Genomic DNA, 23,065 nt, shown 5'->3' with positions numbered 1-23,065 from the left:
ACTAAGATTTTTTAATAATATAAAGAAATCAAAGACAGAAAACTATCTATTTGAAGCACAGTAGTAGAAGATAAATCCACTGATCACCTCCTAAAAGAAACCCCCAAAAAGGAAAGGCCTAGGACTGTTAGTCATAGCCAAAATCCAGAGCACCTAACCTAATCAAACATCTAAGCATCCAGAAAACAGATCAAATACCAAAAAACCACAGTTAAGAGCACATAAGACCTTCTATAATAAGAAAGATCCTAAAATACAGTATTTCAAAAAGCAAAAGGACTATAAACAAGAATAACTTACCTTACAGGTATATTTTTTTAATTTTTAAAATATTTTTAATTCCTGCTAATGGGGCAATTAAGGTTTAGTGGGAGTCTTGATCACTTGAACTTTGGAATTCTTAGATGAAGAAGGGCTAAACCATTATGAAATTTTGATTCATTTAAAGGAATTTGGCTGGTTTACATTATAAAAGACTTAAGACTTTTTAGGATTCTAGTCTGAAATGACAGCCAATATAGGTAACCTAATTTTAGGTTACATTAGTGGTGGCCTGGCATCTAGAAATAAGGAGATAAAGTTTCATCACATTCTGTTTGGGGCTATACTATCTATGTAATGTAGTGTTCAAATTGTAACATTTTAAAAGGGCATGAACAAAAAACCATCCTCAGATGAGATCAAGATGGCAAAAGGACTGAAAATCATGGAAAGCCAGAAAAGACTTAGTCTTTGAACTAGACAGTTTTCATGTTCTCCTATCATGTGGAAGGATTAGTCTACTTTAAAAATAAAGCAGGAAGCAACTTCAGAAGTTCAGGAGAACTTCAGGAGTCCCTGGCAGAAGTAATAACAAAAATTACAGCTCAACAACTCTATGATAATAAACACTTAAGTATTAAATATGGAAGAAGAGCAGTGTATCCTTCCCAAAAGTTCCCAACCACAGTTATGGTGGGAATCCCAAGTCCAGGAAAGATTTCATTTAGATGGTGAGGTCCTCCACATTCTCCTACTTTCACACAATGTTGCACTTACTGTGCAAAAATAAGCTACTGCAGAGTACTCTGGAAGCCTCAAAAAAGTATTATCCAATTATTTACATAGGAAAAAATAAAAAAGATGAAGAAAGACGCTGAAGATTTCAACATGTATTTGAATGGACACTCTATAAATCGTTTAAGAACACACATCTAGAATGGAGAATAGAGGTAAGATGAACTAGGCCCATAGTTGTAAAGAAGAGCAGGTTATTTTCCTTTAAGGCATTTGCAAAGTTCTTTCACTGTTGCCAAGCTTCCTATGAAAACAGGAGCCCATCTTCTCAATACTAAATTGGTGGTGCTATTTAGCAGCAATATATGAAACATCTAGCTTTTACAGTGGAGAGAAAGAGAGAAAAGGGGAGGGGAAGCAAGTGAACCTTACTTTCATAAACAAATTAGAGGAGCATCGAAAAGATCTTTTCCCAGGTCCATGGAAATATAGATTCATAGCCAAACAAGAGATAGACAAGTTCAGAGGATGTACAACAGACAATTTTGATTATATAAAATTTAAAAGGTTTTGCTTAAACAAAAAAAAAGAACATGAAATATCTTTGCTTCTGGAGAATCAAACAAAATTAAAGAAAAGGTAATAGTAGCTGCAAAAAGGTTAAAACGTGTGGCAAATGAAGGAATCTGAAGAATGCCATCAAGTAATTTCAAAATGGGAAAATGGTCTGCTCATGTGTAAAAAGTGAAATGTGACATCCAAAGTGTTTTGTTAGAATCCTCCATAAGGTGGGGTTAACCTTCTGTGGAAAATTGTTGAGGAAATTAAGGATAAAAGTTGCAAGCATGGATGGGTGCAAGCTACATCACTGAGGAGAACTTCAGAATAAAGAGATCACATTTCCATTTGGGTGAAGTCTTAACAGTGGAAGTCTTCAAGCAGATGCATAAAAGTGATCATTTGATTTATTGATTTGTGTGAATGAGGGAAGGTTTAACTCTTGTTAGACTAGTGATTTCAGCTTTCAACTCATTTAATTCCTTGAAATTCATATTTCCCTGTATCTAGAGAACAGTGATTTTTGAAGTTCTATTGACTGTATTAGGAAAAAACCCAGAAAAATCAAATTAATGAATAAATAACTTTTCATATTTACATTTTATTTTTTGCTGTACAAGATGAAAATTTTATATATGCTTCACATTTTTCATGAGTTACTAAACATTATACAAATATATACAGGAGTATTCACATTTAATTTTATTGTGTACATCCATTTAAATAGCTGATTGCATACAATGCAAACAGTACTCACACGTTGTAAAGCATAATTTCACTTGGTACATAATCTGCATTGTAAGGAAGAAGTTAATGATACCGTATATTTCAAGTTCAGATTAGTCCAAATGTTTTAGTAGTAACAAACTGGTGCTCTAAAAGATTGTTTACAAGAATTTCTTTTTAAATATGGAAGTCCTTGTTTCACTCAAGTAAATGCCAAATTACCATTTCATAATTTTTTTATAAAATGAGCCATTTTCCATAATAAGTTGATGTAAATGTATACAAGAGAACTACTAAAACTATTGGCCTTACTGTTAATGTCAAACTAGGCACAGAAGTCCTCTATGGCTGATTTTTTAAAGTCCAAACTGAAAGAGTCTCACCACAGAGAGAATTAAACCAACTTGACAAAGTGTTGAAATCGTTCCAGAGATTTAATGTTCAAGACAATTCGGATGGTTTTTTTTCACTCGATTCACTCTGCTGTAGATTTCCTTCTACAAAGAAATAAATATAAATTAAAATATTTCTTAATTGGGAGAGAGGAGGAAAATAAGACAAATTCTATGCCTGCAAAATAAATATCTCTGAAAATCACTAGTAAAAAAAAATCTGCTTTTATTTTTTAAAGATAAAAGTAAACTTCACAACTATTTAAAATCTGAATGCAATGCAATAAAAGGCAAACTTCAAATATTAAAAATGGCTTTCTAAATTAGTTACAATAGAACTTTGATAAAAAATACCCAAACCAAACACCCAAATTTGAAAGGATCTTTGAAATTAGTTTGAGGGCAGGGATTGTCTTTTTTGTTTTTCTTTGCATCACCATAGAACAATGGCACATAGGAGATGCTTAATAAAATGCCTGATATTGTATTTTCCCCAATACATTCAATTCTATAATTGTATTTACAATTCCCAATTGGACTGACAATTAAAATTGGCCTTTAAACAATCAAAATTATTTTCCCTCAGCCTTTATTACATTAGAAAGTGAATGCTTGGAATGAATGACTTCTTTTGAGCACACACATTGATTTGGAAAAAGGATAGTGATTATAGCAGTGGAATAAATCCATAGATTCCATTGCCCATGTTTTTGTGTGCTTTAATAACACTCATATATAGAGCAGTTAGGTGGCACAATGGATAGAATTATCTGGCCTGAGTCAGGAAGACACTACTTCCCGAGTTCAAATATGAACTCAGACACTTACTAACTGTATGACTCTGCCTCAGTTTCCTCATCTATAAATGGCAACCCCCTCCAGTATCTCTGCCCCCAAAAACCTTAGATGGGATTAGCAAGAATTGGATAGGATCAAAAAACAACAGACATTAATATAGCTAATCCAGAGAGTAAAAGGAAAATGATATACTTAAGTGCTTCATTTAATAAAGTGATTTATTTTACTCACTGATTGGTAAGTAAGGTTTTAACAAACATGACTGCTTTCCCCACATGAAGACACTTTTAAAAAAAGCAATTACAATGGGATATTTACTAAGAGAATAACAAGAAACAAAGTGCATCTTCCCTTCAAACTGAGAAGTTCATTCTTTTATATACCCTCAAACAAAATGGATTCAAACTTAAAAGAAGATACTTTTCTAAGATACTTATTCTATCTATTTGAAATTGTTTTTTAAAAGCTTGCCTAACAGAAAACATATTCAAACTTTGCTACTTGCTAATGGCAAACAAGTAATAAAATTTGAGAAATACAGAAAGGAGGTGATTGGGGGGGGAAGGGAGGGAAGGAACATAAATGACTTCTCAAAATTGGAAAGAATTAACTTTTTTTCATAGCAGCTTTCATTAGAACAGTTTTTTAAACTGTAGGTTATATAACTAAAATGAAGAGATTACAAAATTATATTATTAGTAAATATATTATTTATATGTCTATATAATCGGGGTCCCATAAAAAATTTCCTCGAGCAAAAAGGGGTCGTGAGTAGAAAAAGTTTTTAAAAACTCTGTATTAGAAGAACTGAAACAGCAAATTTCTTCACAAAGATAACAATAAAGGAGTAATGTTTAGTCTCAGTTTATGTGACAAGTCAGTATTCTGCTCATTTGGAACACAATCGTATGAGTTATTTTACTAAATATATGTGTATATATTAAGGCAAATGAAAAATGGTTGGGTTTTTCTATATACAAAAACTTTAGAGCAATACATATTTTAAAAACTTTTGATAACTATTAAAATAATTGCTTTTCCTTGAAATGCTATGTATTTTACTCATTTAAAACATTCTTGAGGAATCCATAGATTTCACTGTTACTACTAAAAACAAAATGGTATTAACCCAAAAAAGATTTAATAACTCTTTTCCTTACTATTCTCTACAATAAAATTATCCAAGACACTTTTGAAGGACTTAAACAATGAAAAATACTATCCATACCCAGAGAAGGAATTGATAGTATCTGAATGCAGACTAAAACATATTTTTTTGTTTTTACTGTATTTTTCTTTTTTGGTCTATGTTTTGACAACATGACTATTATGGAAATGTTTTGCATGATTACACATGTATAACCTATATTAAATTGCCTATATTCTCAACAGGGAAGAGAGGGAAGAGGGGAGGAAAAAGAGAAAAGGAAAAAGTCTGCAACTCAAAGATTTAAAAACAAATGTTAAAATTGTTTGGTTTTATAGGGGTTTTTTTTATGTAACTAGGGAAAAATAAACAGGCTCAGATTCAAAGAATTCACAGATCCATGGCTGAAAGGTTCATCAGTAGTACTCTAGTTCCATTCAGTTTATTTTACAGATAAGGAAACTGAGGTCCAGAAAAGTATCTTGACCATAGAGATAGAGCCAGAATTTCAAGTATTGTCTTTCCATTATACCATGCTGATCATCAGAAGGAAAAGTAAAAAAAAAGTCACTTTATACATGTATGATCTTTATTGTTTTTATTAGGATCCATTATTTATTTCGAGGCTCCAATGAAGCAGGCAGAGTCTAAAAGACCAAATTTCAACAGGGTTAAATGATCAACAGGTAAATTGGTAATATTACATAGCTAACAAATATCTAATTGGGAAAAGCAAGAATCCAGAAGTTTCAAATCCTAATCAGGATTTTTTGTTGCACCAAAAATGCCTCACAAGCAAAGGGATCCAAATTCAATCCAAAACTAGAAGGGAAAGTTTTTGCGAATTTAAATAACTAGCTTAAAACTATCTCAGAATTTTCTGATCTTTTCAGTTCTTGTGAATTTTAAATGGTTGAAAAGAATGCTATTTTACCCACTGAGTAGAAAGGGTAGATAAGAATAGAAAATCTCTACCATGAGGACAATTATTTCTCTCATTTTAAAAAAAGTCATCTTATAACAACACATTTGTAAATGTACAATAGCTTCCAATGAACAAATAGAGTTATGATTTATATTGTAGCTTTCATTTAACTTTTTCAAAATATCTCTTCCAAATTGTAAAACACTTGTAATACTTTCAATGTACAGATTAAAAAGAATGTTTTATTTTACTTCCCAGTGAGGCAAAACATATTTCTTCAAGACCTAGTACTTTTAAAAAATATTTATTTAAAAAATTATAATACATACTCATAAAGCTTTGGCTAAACTCTATTGAAATTATTTTTTAATTCCAAATTTACCCATAATGTCTTTATATATTTACCTGGATCAAGATGAACTGTAGACTTACTTTCAGAAAAAGTAGTACTCATTTCTTCAAATGTTTTGTTACTTATGTTATCTTGTTCCACTTCACACAAATAAACATCAATAGGTCCCTTTGTACTCTTTATATGTACAGTTATACAGTCCTATGAAAAGAAACATAGGATGTAAACATGAATGAGAAAAATCCACTAACCACATTTGATTCATTCACTAGGACAGTCAAGTTTTGCAAATCTTCCAGAAAGCTTGAATTCATACTTTATTATTATCATTAAGTAATTGTGAGAAAAAAATCAATGAAGATCGAAAAAGAATTAGATATAATCAACTAATTAGATTAGGCAAGAGGTCAGGCACATAATACTGAAAGGATAAGAAAGAAAGAACCAAAGTACAAAAATTTAATTACTTAAAGTCCTGTATTTCTCTACTTTAAGTCTTTTACTTGAAAGTAATGAATCTAGGAAATATTACCCAACAGCCTAATATTTTATTGATTAGTGAAGAACAAAGGTTCCTAATTTGTCTAAGCTAAATGATTACAAGTGATTTTGAGAACTCTATAAAATTCGTGAACAAGAATCTTGAAAGGAAAAAAATCTATGAAGAATTAACCGCATGGATAGGTTTATAATACTACAAAATTTAATGAGCTTGGGGGAAATATTAGCATTTGATGTTATATCTAACACAAAGGTCATCAAACAATGTTAAATAAATGATTCATACAAGGTCACAAATTTATTAGAGTTGCCAAGAACCTTAGAGGATATCTAATCCAACTCAATCATTATTTTATAGATGAGGAAACTGAATCCCAGAAAAGTTTTAATGACTATTCCAAGGTACCACACATGGCTAGAAGAACTTATTCCCTCAGTCCAAATCTCATGTTCTTTCCACTGTATCATACTGCATTTCCTGAAGGTTACTTAAAATCCTGCCTCTTCAAAGAATCCTAGGTGTGTAACAATTTGATCCCCCCCTAAGAATGATAGTCAATTTTTTTTTTTTGCTGAGGCAATTGGGGTTAAGTGACTTGCCCAGGGTCACACAGCTAGGAAGTGTTAAGTATCTGAGGCTCAGATTTGAACTCAGGTCCTCCTGACTTCAGAGCTGGTGCTCTGCACCAGCTAGCTGCCCCATGATAGTCAATTCTTGAGAAAGCAATACAGTTGAAAATAATCTGTATTTTTATCAATTGTAAATAAAGTAGTTCTTATTAAAAAGAAGGATTCCATTTATTTTTTTCCCATGCAGGCTGATCACACACCCCCACACACATTTTGTTGATCTGTTCTTAAGAGTTCAGAGGCTGTTATAAAACATCCACATGAGAAATATAGCTCTAGCATATTAATAAAATGGTAATGCTACATACATGAAAAGCAACATGTTGATAGTTGGAATTGAAACCCCTACCTGGTTCTCTGGGGATGTCTGTTAGGCTCGGTCTAGACAACACTGATGGCATTCCTCCCTCCCGCGCTGCCCTTCACTGTGTTCACAACACAAAGTGAGTTGCAGTGAGATGCAGCATAGCAGAGGATCTCACATCCTAATTTTTTGTCCTATTTCTAATGTTCTCCCATTACTAGAAGGTGTGACTAAGGCTATTTCAGGTTTCAACTTACCAGTCTGCACCTTGGTTTTAATGACACACTTTCCCTAAGAGTTCAGATTGACTCTCATTTGAACTCTAGCACAATGCCATGTACCCAGGAGGAGACTGATACACTTGTATGAACCAGCAGAATCAAGAGAAGATACTATACATTGGCTCTTCAGTACCTGTTTTCTTTGCTTCCCTTCCAGGTCTTTTCCATGGAAGTCTTTATTTATACACATATACACACACACACATATGTGTTTATATTTGTGTGTGTGTGTGTGTGTGTGTGTGTGTGTGTCTTACAAAATTGAAATTTAATTATTATGGACTCTAACAAAGGTCCTGGGAATGGTAAAAAATGAAGATATAGTTTGGTAGCCCAAGTGTTACACTGATTCCCACAAAATATAAAAAAAAAACTAAAGGAACGATAGTTTATCATTTTTGGAGGATTAAGGAGAAGACATGGACAAGAATCACAAAGGATGAGGTATGAACGGAATGTGATTTGTATTAGAAGAGGGAATACCCACATTAATAAGATAATAGGCCCAAAGTATTGTATATTTTAATGCCTCCCATCATTGTAAAAACTACAATTTTAACTTTAAGTCCATTTTGACATGCAAGAAAGGTAAAATTTCTAATGCGATGCTATTACCACTCTAAATACTATAAAAGAGACTCCAAAAAATTCTACCAAAGGCATCACTATTACTGATAAAATCAAGTTTATAACAAGTTCATACTGAAGGCAATGGTGTTAGATACATTTTAAAAATAATGTGTAAGATTCTTTTAACAAAACAGACTTTCTTAAAATGAAATTTATAAACAAATTTAAAGTACTACCTACTTCTTTAGGAGTTGGCACTTCCAATTTGGTTTCTTCTGGAGCCTTGACTGCAATGACAATCTGTTCATGGAAAGCTTGAATACTATGTATATCTTGATAGGTCACATATGCTAATGTATAAATCAGTCAAGGAATTTCTGAACTAAGGAACCAAAAAGCGATTATGAGACCAATAGTAAAAAATGCTTCATAATGCAAATATGGGCAGTTCTTAATTTATGTGAGCTAAATGAAGAACCTAGAGTGAAAAAGTGGAGATTTTGGCCAAAGTAAACTTCTCATAGGCTGGTTTTTTGTATTTACTTTAGCTGTTAAGTTTCTGTTAATATAGATTACTCTAAAATATTTTGCTGGTTAATAATGGCAAAACATTTAGAAATAAAGGTTAAAAGAGATCTAAGGGGATAACAGCCATTTTGACAAGGCTACCAAAAAGTTTCTACTTTAGGAATGAACTGATACACAGTAGAAAGACTGTTGGATTTGAAGTGTGAAGATCCTAAATATGGCACCTAAGTGTGACCTAAGATAAATCACTAACATAAACTCTCAAGTTTCTTTTTCATATCAAATGGTTCAAACAGAAAGAGATATAGATTATTAGTGGAAGCAACATTAACGAAGTTTTATTATCACCTAGGAATGCTACTTATACTATCTTCCCCTATCAGAATTATGAGGGACTTCAGAACAGGGACTATCTTACTTTTCAATGGGGATACTCAAAACTGAGTTCAGTGTTTTACATAATGTAAGCATACAAAAATGCCTTTTTATTCAGGTCTAGGGGGTAAAAAAGGCTGTGAAGAGGAATCAAGTGAAATAATACTGGGAAATAGATGGGAACTCTTAAGAAGGACTATGATGTCAGGACTGAGATTTTTTTTTTTCCAATCAGCAATAAGGAGACACTAAAGATTTCTGAAGAGATTAAGATAATTATTTGGGCTTTTAGAAAATATTGATTTAGTATTATGGAATAAAGAGTAGAAAAGAGAAACAACTGTTAGCAGGTTGACCAATTAGGAGGTAACTATAATAATTAAATGAGAAGTAATAAGGGACTGTGGCCTAGAGCAGAGTGGAGAAATGAAGGAAAGATGTTATAGAATCAAGTAAAACAGCTGAGAGAATAAAGAAAAAGAGTCAAGTTACAAGTTCCAATCTTGGAGGACTACAGGAAAGGCTGTGCTCTCACTATGAAAAGTCATTTAAAGGATGGATTTTAGAAAAAGAAAATTAATTGTTTTGAGCATAATAAAATTGAAGAACTTGAATCCAAGATATCTGCAGTAGACATTTGTAGAATGGAAGTAGAAATCAGTTGTTCAGTACAGAATTTATTATTTAACATGTCGGCTAATGCCACAGAAAGAAGAAAGGCCCACAATATGTTAGGAACTGATCACACTTAGAAGGTGGGAAGAGAATGATGACCCACTAAAGGATGCTGAAAAGAGCTAGAGAAGTCGAAAATCAAAAGGATAATGTCATGAAGCCAAAGGAGAAAAATATTCAGGAGAAAGAAGTATTTGACACGACCAAAACTACAAATGGATCCCAATTGAATCAAAGCAACTGCTTTTAGCACCTCAGAAATCACTGGTAAGCTTGAAGAGAGTGGTTTTAATTGAAAACTAACACCAAAAGCCAGACAGTAAGGCTGAGAATTAAGTAGGAGGCAAGAAAATGTAGATAACTCTTTTCTAGGAGGTTAAGTATAAGAGTAATGTAAGAGCTGATTGTATCTGTAGATAGTAAAGAAGGAATTCAATATGTAAGTAAAGAGAAAAGAAGAGAAAGAGATGTTTAAAAAAGCAAGTTTTGATAGAAGAAGATACGAATTAACATGGCAAGTAGAAGGAGGAGGGCTTATAAAGAATCCTGTCAGATTAAAGTAGACAAACAGTACTGGTTATTCCACCCTAAAATACTGTCATTATTACTTATATTTTTCATTTTGTTATTTGTTGTTTAATCATTTCTGACTCTTCATGACCTCATTTGTGGTTTTCTTGGCAAAGGTATTGGAGTGATTTGCCATTTCTTTCTGCAACTACCTTCAGAATTGAGGAAATAGAGGCAAACAGGATTAAGAGATTTGCCTGGAGTCAATGTCTGAAACAAGGTTTGAACTCTGGTCTTCTGGACTCCACATCTAGTGCTCTCTATCTACTCCACCATCTCACTGTCAGAAATTCTAGCACTGAATATTCCTTAGGGTAAAATAAAAGATGAAGGATAAGGAGCCACCAGGGATACATAAATTGGTTTTAATTAGCTCTTCTCCTAACATCTTGTTCAGATTATTCTAGTTAACAAATAGAAATTTTGAATGGAAAGAAGATGTCAGCAAGGTGAGCCATGGTCCAGTGTGAAGTCTAAGGAAGGCTAAAAAAACACTGGATGACACAGGGGAAGAGTACTAAACCTCAAAAGAGGGGTATGCCAAATTCTGACCATTAAAAATCTAACAAGAAATAATACATAATCAGCCAATCAATCAATATTTAAGGGTCTACCATATTCCAAGTACTGTACTAAAGCACTGAGGATACAAAAGAAGACAAGTTTCCTCAAAGAGCTTATAATTTAATGGGGGAGACAACATGTAGACAAATATATGAAAAGCGAGCTATGTACAGGATAAGTAGATAATTAACATTGGAATTAAGATTAGCTGGGGAAGGCTTTTTATAGAAGGGAGAATAGTAGTTTGAGGAGGAGGGAAAGCATTTCAAGCATGGAGAACAGTCAAAGAGAATGTCAAGAGATGGAATGTCTTGTTAGTGGAACAGCTAGGAAATTAATATCACTAAATCGAAAAATACATGTCAGAGAGGAAAAAGAAGACTGGAAAATAGGAAGGCTAAGTCATAAAGGATTTTTGAATGACAAATAAAGCATTTTGTATTTGATCCTGAAAGCAACAGAGAACCCTTGGAGCTTACAGAGTAGTAGAATGAAATGATCAGATTTGTACTTTAGGAAAATCATTTTGGTGGCTGAATGTAAGACAGATGGAATGGGGAGAGACTTGAAGCAGGATGACCAACTAGCAGATTAAAACAATAATCCAGGCTTGAGGCACTAGAATGATGGCAGTGTCAGAGGAGAAAAAGGGGCTTTATACCAGAAATGGTGCAAAGGTGAAATCAACAGGCTTATTAACAACTTAGATATTGGGGGGGAGGATGCCAAGGGCAGATGAGGAATGGGGTAAGAGATAGTGAGGAAACTGGGATGACACCTTGGTTGTAAGCCTGAGGGACTAGGAGGATGGTGTTGCCACTTAAAAAAAAAAAAAAAGAGGAAGAGGTGAGGGGAAGATTTGAGGAGAAAGGTAATAAATTTCTTTTTGGATATACTGATGTTTTAGACATTCAGATTTGAGATGTCTTTCCTAAGAAGAAAGTAGAAGTGAAAGTGGAGATCAGCAGAGAATCTGAGACAAGATAAATACATCTGAACATCATCAGCATAAAGATGATAATTAAATCCATAGTAGCTGCTACAACAGTGAAGTAGCATAGAGGGAAAAACAGGGCATAGGACAGAATCCTGAGTGATACCTTCAGTTAGATGTGATCTGGGGGAGAATCCAATTAAAGATTCAGACAAAGAGGAGAAAGAAAGGAAGAAAATCTGGAGAAAGTGATATACTAAAAACTTAAAGAGAGAAAAATATCAGAGAAAGAGTGTTCAACAATGTCAAAAGCTGCAGAAAAATCAAGGAGAATGCTATGATCCCTTCCTCCTGGAATCAGGAATTGAGTTATTATTTGCTTGTACTATATGAGCTAGTTTTAAAACTTAATACAAGGCCTTTCATAGCTGGTGTCTGACTAATGTTTTCCAAGTTAAATAGTCTGGAAATTTTTGTTCTTGTAGGAAAATGTATTCCTAGTTCCAAATAACTATTTTATAAAATTTTGAGACACATACTTGTAAGCTGGGAATTATATAAGCAGAATTTTACTAATTTTCTAACACTCTAGGATAAAAACATATCAGTTTTAATATTAAAAATGAATGATGAAATAAACCTAATAATAATCATCATTTTTAGATATCAGTGCAGAATATCCCTCTACCAACCAGATCTGATGAGACTATGAATACAATATTATGAGTTAATGCTGCAAGTTTTCTATTCACAATATATATTAAGCCTTATTGGTAACAATAATACCCAAATTGAATAGCTCCAGAATAATTTTAATAGCTAATGATAAAGGATATCTTTCATTTTCTTTGTCATCTGTTAGTTCAAACAGCTGTTGAGCACAATCCTTAATTAACTCATCCAAAGCTTTTTCCATTGCTGTTAAATCAGTAAGCTCATCCCTTATCTTCTTTTGCTGGGGCACTTTTGATCCAATACCACCAAGATCAGATCCACTTAAAAAAAAAAGATATGAAAAAAATAAAACATATAAGAAGCTAACAAAGAATACTTTCAAATTAGGTTACTGTTTCACTAATACTTTTACAACTCTATATCTTGTCCAATTTACGTTGATACCTTCAATGTGTCATACTAACACACAGTGACATCTAGAAATTAATAATATTAAAATGATTATTTAACAAAACAGAGTAAACAATTGCTCACCTGTATTTCAGAAATCTTGGTTACAAAAGGAATGTTTTCAGTGACTCAAAATAGCATTATGTTGAGAGGCAGAAAACCTCTCAACAAAATGGAGAGAAATTTTGAATTGAAGTTTTAAACTAAATTAAAACTGGAGACAAAACTTTAGATATCTAGAGAGCTAAAGGAGGATCCAGCTAAAGAGATGGAAAAAGAGGAGTCAAATAGGAGGAACTTTAATATGGTTCTAATTTGCAGAGTACAGTGTAAGACTTCTCTTTGCAAAGAATAAAAGTTTACAAGTTTTACTATCAGGGGAGTGAAAAAAAGAAAAAAAAATTAAGTACCTATTTTGTGCCAAGCACTGGGGAGAAGGTTATTTCCATTGTATAGCTGAGAAAACTAAGGTAACCAAACGTTAGGTAACTTGGCTAAGGTCACACAGCTATTAAATGATTTCCAAGACTGTAAATGAACTTGGATTTTCCTAACTTCAGGCTCAAGGCTCTATCTACTGGGCCAAATAACATTTAAATTTCAAAAGATCATGATATGACTCCAATAGATAACTGATAATATATTACTTGCCTTCTCAATAGCGAAAGGCCTGGAGGAGAGTGAATTTTTGAAACTCCAATGTTTTAAAAAAAATCAATGTTAGTAAGTAATAATATTAGAGGCTGAATTTTTTTTAAAGGTCATAGTAGATTTCTGTTTTAGTAACAGAAAGTTGGTAAAGTTATTCAAGTATTAAACTGTTCACTAAGAGAGGACAGGTAAGTTTTTAAGGACATGCTACTATATTTCTAGCCTAAATCTTGAAAAAAGCCACCTATATTCATTGTCTATACTCTTCATTATTTACTCACTTTTAAATCTCTTAAAATCTGGCTTTTGATCTCATAACTGAAACTATTCTAACCAAGATTACCATTGATGTTTTATTTTCCTGAAGTCAGGAGGACTTGAGTTCAAATCTGGTCTCAGACACATAATACTTCCTAGGTGTGTGACCCTGGGCAAGTCACTTAATCCCAATTGCCTCACCAAAAAAAAAAAAAAAAATTTATATTTACATATATATCTCATGTCTTCAATTCTTCAATGGTAAAGATTCCTAAATAATTCTAACATTTTCTACCCTTAAATAATTAACCTTTCTAGCTCAGTTTAAGAAAAGACAGAAACAATTAAAACCATTTCCTAATGTATAAAACTCCTTATTTATGTTACAATTTTAAAATAATTGTCTGTGTGGTTTCCCTGAAAAAGATTTAAAGGAGAATGATGAGAAACTTAAATTAACTCACATCCACTGAATATGATTTTTAGATCTTTTTTGAATGAGATCAATTCCGTCTAATACATTGGTGATGTCATATACTCTTCGTTTCCGTACTCCCAAAGTTGTTGCAACTTCATTTAAATCAAGAACTCCACCAGGAGCAGATTTGATGAGCTCCATAAATTTACGAGTTAAATAAACCAAAGATACATCATAACGAGGTTTTGCCACTCTTAGTGCTTCTGAAAAAACAGAAAACAGTTTTTAGTAATAAACTTTATAAAACATTTATGCACATTTTTTACCATTAAGAAAAATGTTTACTACATTTGATCAAAGCAAAAAACATTGTATTTACTCAGTCCTACATAATGCTATTGAGCCTGGGCCAAATAGAACAACAAAACAGTCAAGTGACACTTCAAATATTGCTGATGGGTAGAGTACAGGGGATGGTATGGAATCCTGGCCAGATCATTGGTAACTCACCATTTTAACTTGCAAACTAAATGCTAAATTTTGTTTTTGCCATGCCAAGAGACTAATTATACATTCTAGTTCTTGACTCAAAGCTCCACTCAACTACCTAGTAATAGCTATAAAGGTTTACCCATCACAACACTCCAAAGATCTCTCATTTCCATGGTATGGGTACTCCCTCCACCAATGCAGGGAGCAAACTCTCTAGAATTTAGTAGATGATCTTCAAGAATTGTTATAGTGAAAAATTCAGGACCCAGAAGACAGCTGCTTGATAACAAGCCCGGCCTTAAACAATAAAAACATGGTGTACAGTGTCTTACAGTGGTGGTTTTCTTGAGGGGTATACTGGATTACATGACCACTGAAGTTCCTTTTTAACTTTAAAATTCTATGAAATGAAATTATAGAACCTCACACTTTCATTGTATTTCAATGTTTTACTAGGATAAATGCCTTTAATATATCTTGACTAAATATCTTTAAATAATTTAGCTATTACTCTGATCTAGACGTTAGATGATTTTTCATTTCTCCCCTTTCATATATCCCAAGTACCATGCTTCATATGGCAATAATACAAAATCACTCTCCAACTTCTCTAATCCATTACAATTATACGCACCATGTATAATATATTCAGATTAATTCCAGTTGCAGGTAAATCTATGATTCTACCTATTGTAGGATGAATAGCTAGAGTCCCCAAGTTAATGAAGATCAGTTCTAAATTCAAAAAGATTTATAAGGATGGGTGATCAGGATTTTTAACCTCATTAGTTCAAATATATTATACAAGAAATTCTCCTACTTTAACAAGTGTTGATTTTAATGTACACTGGTTATGGTTATGATATTCAAATGCCTAAACTCCATCAAATTCCATAAAACTTAGAAAAATATAAGTCCCCCCCCCCCATCCAAAAGCAGTTACTTTTCTATCTCAGGTGAAATTTGGTATCATTCTAATCTTTGTTCCTTTTGTGGTATTGTAAATTTCAAAAAGGATAAGGAATTGGAGCTGCCATTCAATCTCCTGTTAAAATCAAGAAAAGTAGAAAGACATGGGATTGTCTAGCTTGTTATCTGAAGACAATCCAGCTGACAACTTTGTTTCTTGGTAGTTTCTATGCTACTAAATTTTCCAAATAATATAAGGTTTTAATACGATATTCCAATTTTTAGAAGTGCTATATGACTTAAAATCATGGAACATCAAAATCTCTAAAGAAATAAAAATCATGGGTGACCCTAAGTAGGCTGTACCATATTACCAATAATTAATTGCATGAAATTAATTATAAATAATTACATAAAAGATAGCATTCTATAAATGACTAGCAAAGGAGATGGATATTGTGAAAGCCAGGGATACAAATGCTACACTGTTATCCATGGAAACTTAAAAAGTCTACAAGATCTCTAGGCCAAAGCTCCAAAGACTACAGCATTTATGGGAGGGAATGGACAAGAATCAAAGAAGATGAGAAGATGTGGATAGGCTAAGATCAATAGTACTGGAACTTGTACTACACTGACAAGATTGTATACATATTGAATTTTAAGTGTAAATGTTTGTGAAAAAATGCAAACATTTCTATAAACATGATTTATTTATGTACTGATATGAATAAGAGACAATATGGCCTAGTAGAAAGAGTTCCATGATTTAGTCAGGGAAGTTAGGTTTGAATCCCAGCCATTTTTTCCTCACATTGTTACACTGATAGTGTTATTTAATGAAAAAAAAAAAAATCTTCATCTGTGAAATGAGAGATCTGGATCAGATGACCCTTTTACATTTCTCCAGTTATTCTTAATCCTAGAAAGCCTCTAGAACACAGGAGAGCAAATTTTCAAAATTCTCCCTGTTGAAACAACATCCAGTGCCCTTAAGTATTCTTGCAAGTATTTCATTTCATGAGTGTAAAAAAAGTACATTCTATCACACTGTAGAATCAATCACATTTGATGCTAGAAGGGACCCTTAGAATCACTTAGTCTAACTTCCTACAAACAGTCTTATTCACATTTTTAAAACTCCCCATACACAGTTTAAATCTGTGAAATTCAAATGATAACATTTAAATAAAACTACCCAATGTTTAACTTACTTCTCATGGCCATGTATTGTACATTCTCTTCTAAATTAATCTTTATTTTTGATGGCTAGGGGAAAAAAGATAACTGTTAAATTACTTGTAACCAACAATTTATATATTAAAAAATTCAATATAATTTCTCTATGTATTTTGAAGTTTTTCCTGAGGCAATAGTTTAAATAAATCTGAGAGGGGGTTCACTAGCCCACCCAAACAGTATCAATCTTTAAAGATAAAACTACTTCTTCATGCAGCCTTCAGAAATATGCTCACACCTAGGTGTGCAGAGGCACAAACAAGAGCAGTGCAAAAAAAAGCATGGGAAAATGAGATGCAGATATCTAAAATAAGCTTCAAAATAGAGAGTGAATTTTCAACAGGAGTCAACAGAAAGTGAAATAAAAATAGTTATGAATGTCCGGTTCTTATATAGGGCTTTGCCCTGTCACAAACGATGATTACAACAAAAAAAAATATGTATTAGAAAAATTTCCCAGTCTTTTATTGATTGCCCATTAACTGATTACTTCAACCAAAAATGTAGGAAAATATTCAAAACAAACTATTAGGAACGAGTCCCTTAAATTTATTTTAAAATTTTAATGCTTAGCATTTTAATATATTCACACTAATTCTGAAAGGAGGTATACAAATGATTTTTTAAAACAAATTCCACCAAGGGATCATAGAATTAGATGACCTTTAAACATCTCATTTCCCACCTGGACTTAGGAAACACTCCTTCTGGACTTTTTTGGCTTCTCTACTAAAACTCCAAGAAATTTATCTTAAGGAAATGTCATCATCTTACAAGATTCAATTAGCATTATTTCTTGTACCCTCTATCCCCTTAGACTGGAGAGTATAGCCATAAATCCCTCCATTTAAGGAGGAGACATGAATCACTGTCTAATTTCTCAAATAGTAGCACTCCTTTTGAACTTCTCTGACTTCTCCACTATGCCCTAGGCCTTGAAGTAACTTTCCCCTCACCCTCATTTCAACTTTCTTTTGTGTGGTCTTTCTCTGTTACATTATAAACTCTAGAAGGGCAAGGACTATTTCTCCCCTAACCCCATGTATATCCCCAACCTTAGCACATTTAGTTCTTTGCACAAAGTGCTTAATGTTTATTGACTAGGAGTAGAGTTGAAAAGACCTGAGACCATCTAGTAAAACCTACCAGGAGGGCCAAGGAGGTTAAGTGACTTGTCCAGTTACATATGTAATAAATATCAGAGGTAGAATTTGAAGCCGGATCCTCTGACTCTGGAGCAACTTCTTTTTCTCCTCTATCACATTATGACTGGCCCACAAGGAAAAAAAAAATAGCCTATAGTCACATAAGAAGCAAGAAGTAAACTATTTTAAGGATCCTCTTCCCCCGCCCCCCCCCCGCCAGATAACTACAAAACACTTTTTTTTTTTTTTTTTTTAAATTAAGGACAAAGACAGTTTTCTTCTCTGGATTCTGTTTGAGATATAATAAGTTTACCGATAAATACTAAAGTATGCCTTCAGGCTCATCTTTAAGTTTTTATTCCTCTCCCATCATATCCAATTAATTGACAAGTTTTAAACCAAGTCTATTCCTAGAATGTCTCTCCAATTTTTCCTTTGTCTATACAAGGTCATCTTGAACTTTTTTGATTTCATGGATTGCATGGCAAAAAACCTATAGACTTCTCTGAACAGTGTTCTTAAATACATAAAATAAGTATGATTATGAAGGAAATCAAAGTTCTACCTTTAAGGATCTACCCTATGCTGCACCATCTTAGTTTACACATCATTCCCACCAAAACTATTAGATCTTCCTAGTTGGTTTTCTTCCCAATCAATCCAAAGGGAGGAGGTGGAGGGTGGTCAAACACCTAGGCACAGTAAGCATGTTGCTGCTTAGTCACGTCCAATTTTTTGTGACCCCCATGGCCCATATGGTCCATGAGAATTTCTTGGCAAAGATACTACAGTGATTTGCCATTTCCTTCTCTAATGCATCAAGGCAAAGAGAAACTAAGAGACTTGCCCAAGGTTATATAGCTAGTGTCTGAGGTCATATTTGAACTCAGGTCTTGCTGACTCCAGGCCTAGCATTCTATCCACTGAGGTATGTCTTGTCAACCTCCTGTCAGCAGAACACTTTCAAGTATATGGCAGAACTAGGTTAAGATGTAATTCAGAAATATTTGACACTAATAAAACAGTTAACATTGATGTGGTTTTCTAAGTCAATATATAGTCTATAGGAAACCTTCTTTCTGTATGGTCTAATGGCTACATTTCTATTTGAGTTTTTTTGTTCTCTGCCCTAAGGGACAGAAATGACTATATCATTTATTCTCAAAATCAAAAACCATCAGAAGATCTCCACAGAAGTCCTCTTATCCATCTGGGTCCTACATATCACTTTTCTAAACCTATTTTTTTTTCCCATATTATTCCCCTTCACAAACTCTAAGTTGCAACTAAACAAAGCTACTAGCCCAGTGCCTGAAATTGGACATACCATCTCTTGACTCTCTGTACTATCTAACCATATCTGCAATGTATCCTTTTCCTCACTGTACCTCTGAATCTGATGCCACCTTCTCCATGAAACCTGCCCAGACAGTATTCTCTCCTTTCTTAATTTTAAAATATCTGTGTATACATTGTATGTCCCCAGTAGCCTATAAATTTCTTGAGGGCAGGAATTATATTCTATATAAACTATGTATTAAATTAAAATGTCAAAAATCATAATTATTATCACACACACACACACACAAGATGTTGGAGGAGATATCATATAATTTTGACAGGACATGTAGCAACTGCTTTGCAAACTAAGTTTCAGAGCTGTGTCTGGGCACCAACTGAAAAGTTAAGTGAGTTAAGTCATCCAAGTTTACATCTGAAAATACTGAAATTAAGTTTCATGATAAGAATTCCATTAAATAAATTCCATTACAGTAAAAACTTCAGCCTTCAGAAACAATGAATTCTTCTAGAATGAAATGATGTGACAGGTTAGTATAAGAGAAGGATCACTGGATTTGGAAACAGAGAACTTAGTTTTCAATCTTGAGTTTGTTCCTTACACTTTTATGACTTAGTCCTATTAGCAAAGAACTAACTTATGTAGGTTTTGGTTTTCTCTTCTGCAAACTAGGGGGTTCTGCAGCTAATGTTGTTGTTTGAAAATAATTACTACCATTTTAGATTTATGTAGTAGTAGTAATATTTACAAAGAATTTTTTTTTCTTTCAAGAACACAGTGAAATAAGAATTGAAGTATTATTCCAATTGTTACTGATGTACAGATTAAGCCCATGGCTTATCTTATGGTAAAGCTACAACAAAAAGTAGACAGAAGGCTCCAGATACTAGATTATTAACTCTTTCTTTTCCATCTTAAATACTAAGCCAGTAATCATTCCTAACAAACATTTATTAAGGGACATAAAATCCAAACAGGAATGCCTACTAATAAAATTCTAACATGACAGTGAAAAAATCATTGGTCTGAAGTGAAAATGTTATGCATGAAAAAATGCTTATTTCCCAGACTATAACACAACTATAACAAAAATAGGTAGCCAGTTAATTGAACTGACAGAACTATATAGATGCAGGACAGATAGATCTGCACTATCTGTCCAGATAAGCAATGAAAAAGGAACAAAATAGAATAGGAATAACATGGAACTGTATTTGGGAAATGTCTTATTGCTGAAAGTTTTGGAAAACAATAAAAACTTATTTATATATTGCTTTCCTGACATTTCAAAGTAGATAGTGTAAATATTACTATACTTATTTTAGGGATAAAAAACCCAAAAACTCAGAGAGGCCATGTAACTATTTTCCCTCACTTAATAGGAATAGGAATTGTTTCATTTTTTTATACTAGGATCAAGAGCACTTAAACTGCCCAGAATCCCACACCTAGGGCCACCGAACTGAGTTTTGAATTTCAGCTCTGTCACTAAATCAATCAGGTACAAAAAGAGATTATTTATATATACAAAACACTCTACAAACTTCTCCTATTAACTTCACAACCCTTCAAAGTATTATACAAAAGGGTTAGTGTGCAAGGTGGTGTTCTAGGCCCAGAGGACACAAAATAAAAACCATAAATCAATTAAGTACTTATCAAGCACACACACTGTAGTACTTGGCTAACTATTGGGTAAAACAGGTACCAAGAATGAAACAGTCCCTACTTCCAAATGAGCTTACATTCCAACGGGGAAAATAAGCACATATGAAAATATAGAGAACAACAAATAGTTAATAAGTAAGGCAAAAATATATTTATAAATAAATCTACACAAAATAGTCAGCACAGATATATACAAAGTAGTTAAATACAAGGCAGTTTGGGAGGTAGGGTACCTGCAGCTGCAAAGAAAGGTATAGCTAAAAAAAGGGAGTCTATGAAATACAAAGAGTTTAATTGAGGTCAATGGGGAGTAGAATATGTAAACAAGTATGCAGCTGCAACAAAGTGGCAAAGTGATGGACTTGGCAGTCCGATAGACCTGAGTTCAAATTCTGCAACTTGCGAGCCCTCATCTGTAAAACGGGGATGATAGCACCTTACCACCCAGGATAGTTGTGAGGATCAAGGCAGACAAAAAGTAGAGAGCTAGTTGCAAACTTTAAAGCTGTTATAGACATTAGCTATCATCAGCCACATTATATTAATCGTGCAGATAATAATTGGAGGGTGAGAAAAAAGAACTCAAAGAATAACTAGAGGAAGAAATAGCACGTGACTAGAGCTTAGGGCAAATCGCTCCCCCCCACTCCCCCACCCCCAATCCGATTTAGTTTCTCAGTTAAACCAAATTTCTCAATAAAACGAAGGAGCAGAATTTGACATCCCTCAGGACGTAAAGGCCGAAAGGAGAAGGACATGGTGCGCTTCCCCCCACCCTCCTCTCCCTTCATAGGGGATGATTAGAGAGAATTAGAACAGAGTTATGGGCCTCCTTGTCCAGCTCCCCGCCGCCCCTCGAGGGAGACCGCCGGGCCTCACGGGCCGAAGCCGAGGCCGCCCAGACAAAGCGGCCGCTCCCCGCGCTCACCAGCAGGCTTTCCATGTGAACCGGCAGTCGGGGCATTCGGCTCAAGGATTCCAGCTTCCTCTGACGGGCCTCGGCATCCGCGGCGGCGTCCGGGTCTCCAACCCTCGGCGCAGCGGCCTCCGGGGCTCCAGACATAGTCCCCGGCGGGCTAAGCCGAGCGGGTAGTAGTGCTGCTCCTACCCCTGGCTAGGCTCTGGGGCGGTCCCGAGCACTCCAAACTAAAGCCGGAGACACTCCCCGCCCCCGCCCCGAGGCGCCCGCCCAAGCTCTCTCAGGCGACTCCCAGACACCCGAAAAAGCCGAGCCGCAGGTGGCGTCGAGGCCGAGGCATGCGCAGTGTTTCGATCCCGACTGCGCATGTACGCTGGTGGGCTGATACAAAAGCATGGAATCCGGAACACTATGGGAAGGAGCTCAAGATACAGAAGGGACTGGGCAAGAGAACAGAAAGAAGAAATAGGCGAGGAAATAAAATGCTGGAGACCGTGCAATTTCAGAACTGAAAGAGATCTAGTCCGTGATTATTGTTTAAATTAATAACTGTAAACTGAAACACACTAAAGTAAAGTTGGAATGGACCATTTCTAAACCTTATGATTGACAGTGGATGAAACTCCAGAATTGGGTTCGAATTCTGCTCATTTCTCTTCCTACTGTCTTTTTAGGGTAGTAAAACTTAATCTCACCATAGAGTGGGATCTTTGAAAATAATTCATTAGTCAGGTTTCTCAAATCCATCAGTCAATCTACAAACATTTAATTGCTTACTTTATTACCAGTAACCAAATTGTAATTACCCATTATTTTAATTGCTAGGCCCTGTGCTAGGTGTTAGAGATATAAAGGAAGAAACAGCATAAACCCACATAACTGTAAAGATAGGATTTGGATCTATGATTTTATTGGCAAAGGAGCTCAAGATGAAGAAATTCCTCCACCAGTTTGAACTGGCACCTTTTCTGTAACTGTTTAGAATCATAAAAGATTAAATGATTTAGCCAGGATCATATAACTAGTATGTGTTGGAGTCTGGGGCCCATCTCCTACTGGCCTTTGCCAGCTTTTAGCACTATGCTACCTTTTTTGTCTCTCATTCACATCAAGTA

The 23,065-nt window shown here is 34.2% G+C and overlaps 1 protein-coding gene across 5 annotated transcripts; it reads right to left on the bottom strand.

Moving 5' to 3' along the window:
• Positions 1 to 2,135: 2,135 nt before the first annotated feature.
• Positions 2,136 to 22,275, bottom strand: E2F6 (E2F transcription factor 6). Of its 5 annotated transcripts, XM_051975494.1 has the most exons (8): positions 21,960 to 22,052; positions 18,065 to 18,187; positions 16,894 to 16,948; positions 14,325 to 14,541; positions 12,663 to 12,821; positions 8,421 to 8,535; positions 5,948 to 6,095; positions 2,136 to 2,777 (listed from the first exon to the last, which is right to left on the bottom strand). In XM_051975494.1, exons 3-8 carry the CDS (start codon positions 16,904 to 16,906, stop codon positions 2,722 to 2,724), a joined length of 708 nt encoding a protein of 235 aa, XP_051831454.1. In that variant the 5' UTR covers positions 16,907 to 16,948; positions 18,065 to 18,187; positions 21,960 to 22,052; the 3' UTR covers positions 2,136 to 2,721. The 5 variants fall into 5 exon arrangements, with proteins under 5 accessions (XP_051831454.1, XP_051831452.1, XP_051831453.1 ...); XM_051975492.1 differs by lacking the exon at positions 18,065 to 18,187 and having other exon boundaries at positions 21,960 to 22,268; XM_051975493.1 differs by lacking the exon at positions 18,065 to 18,187 and having other exon boundaries at positions 5,975 to 6,095; positions 21,960 to 22,263.
• Positions 22,276 to 23,065: the final 790 nt, after the last annotated feature.

This window comes from Antechinus flavipes, chromosome 2 (genome assembly GCF_016432865.1).
Source record: "Antechinus flavipes isolate AdamAnt ecotype Samford, QLD, Australia chromosome 2, AdamAnt_v2, whole genome shotgun sequence".
Taxonomy (NCBI): Eukaryota; Metazoa; Chordata; class Mammalia; order Dasyuromorphia; family Dasyuridae; genus Antechinus; species Antechinus flavipes.
This window is presented reverse-complemented; position numbering and strand designations above follow the sequence as displayed.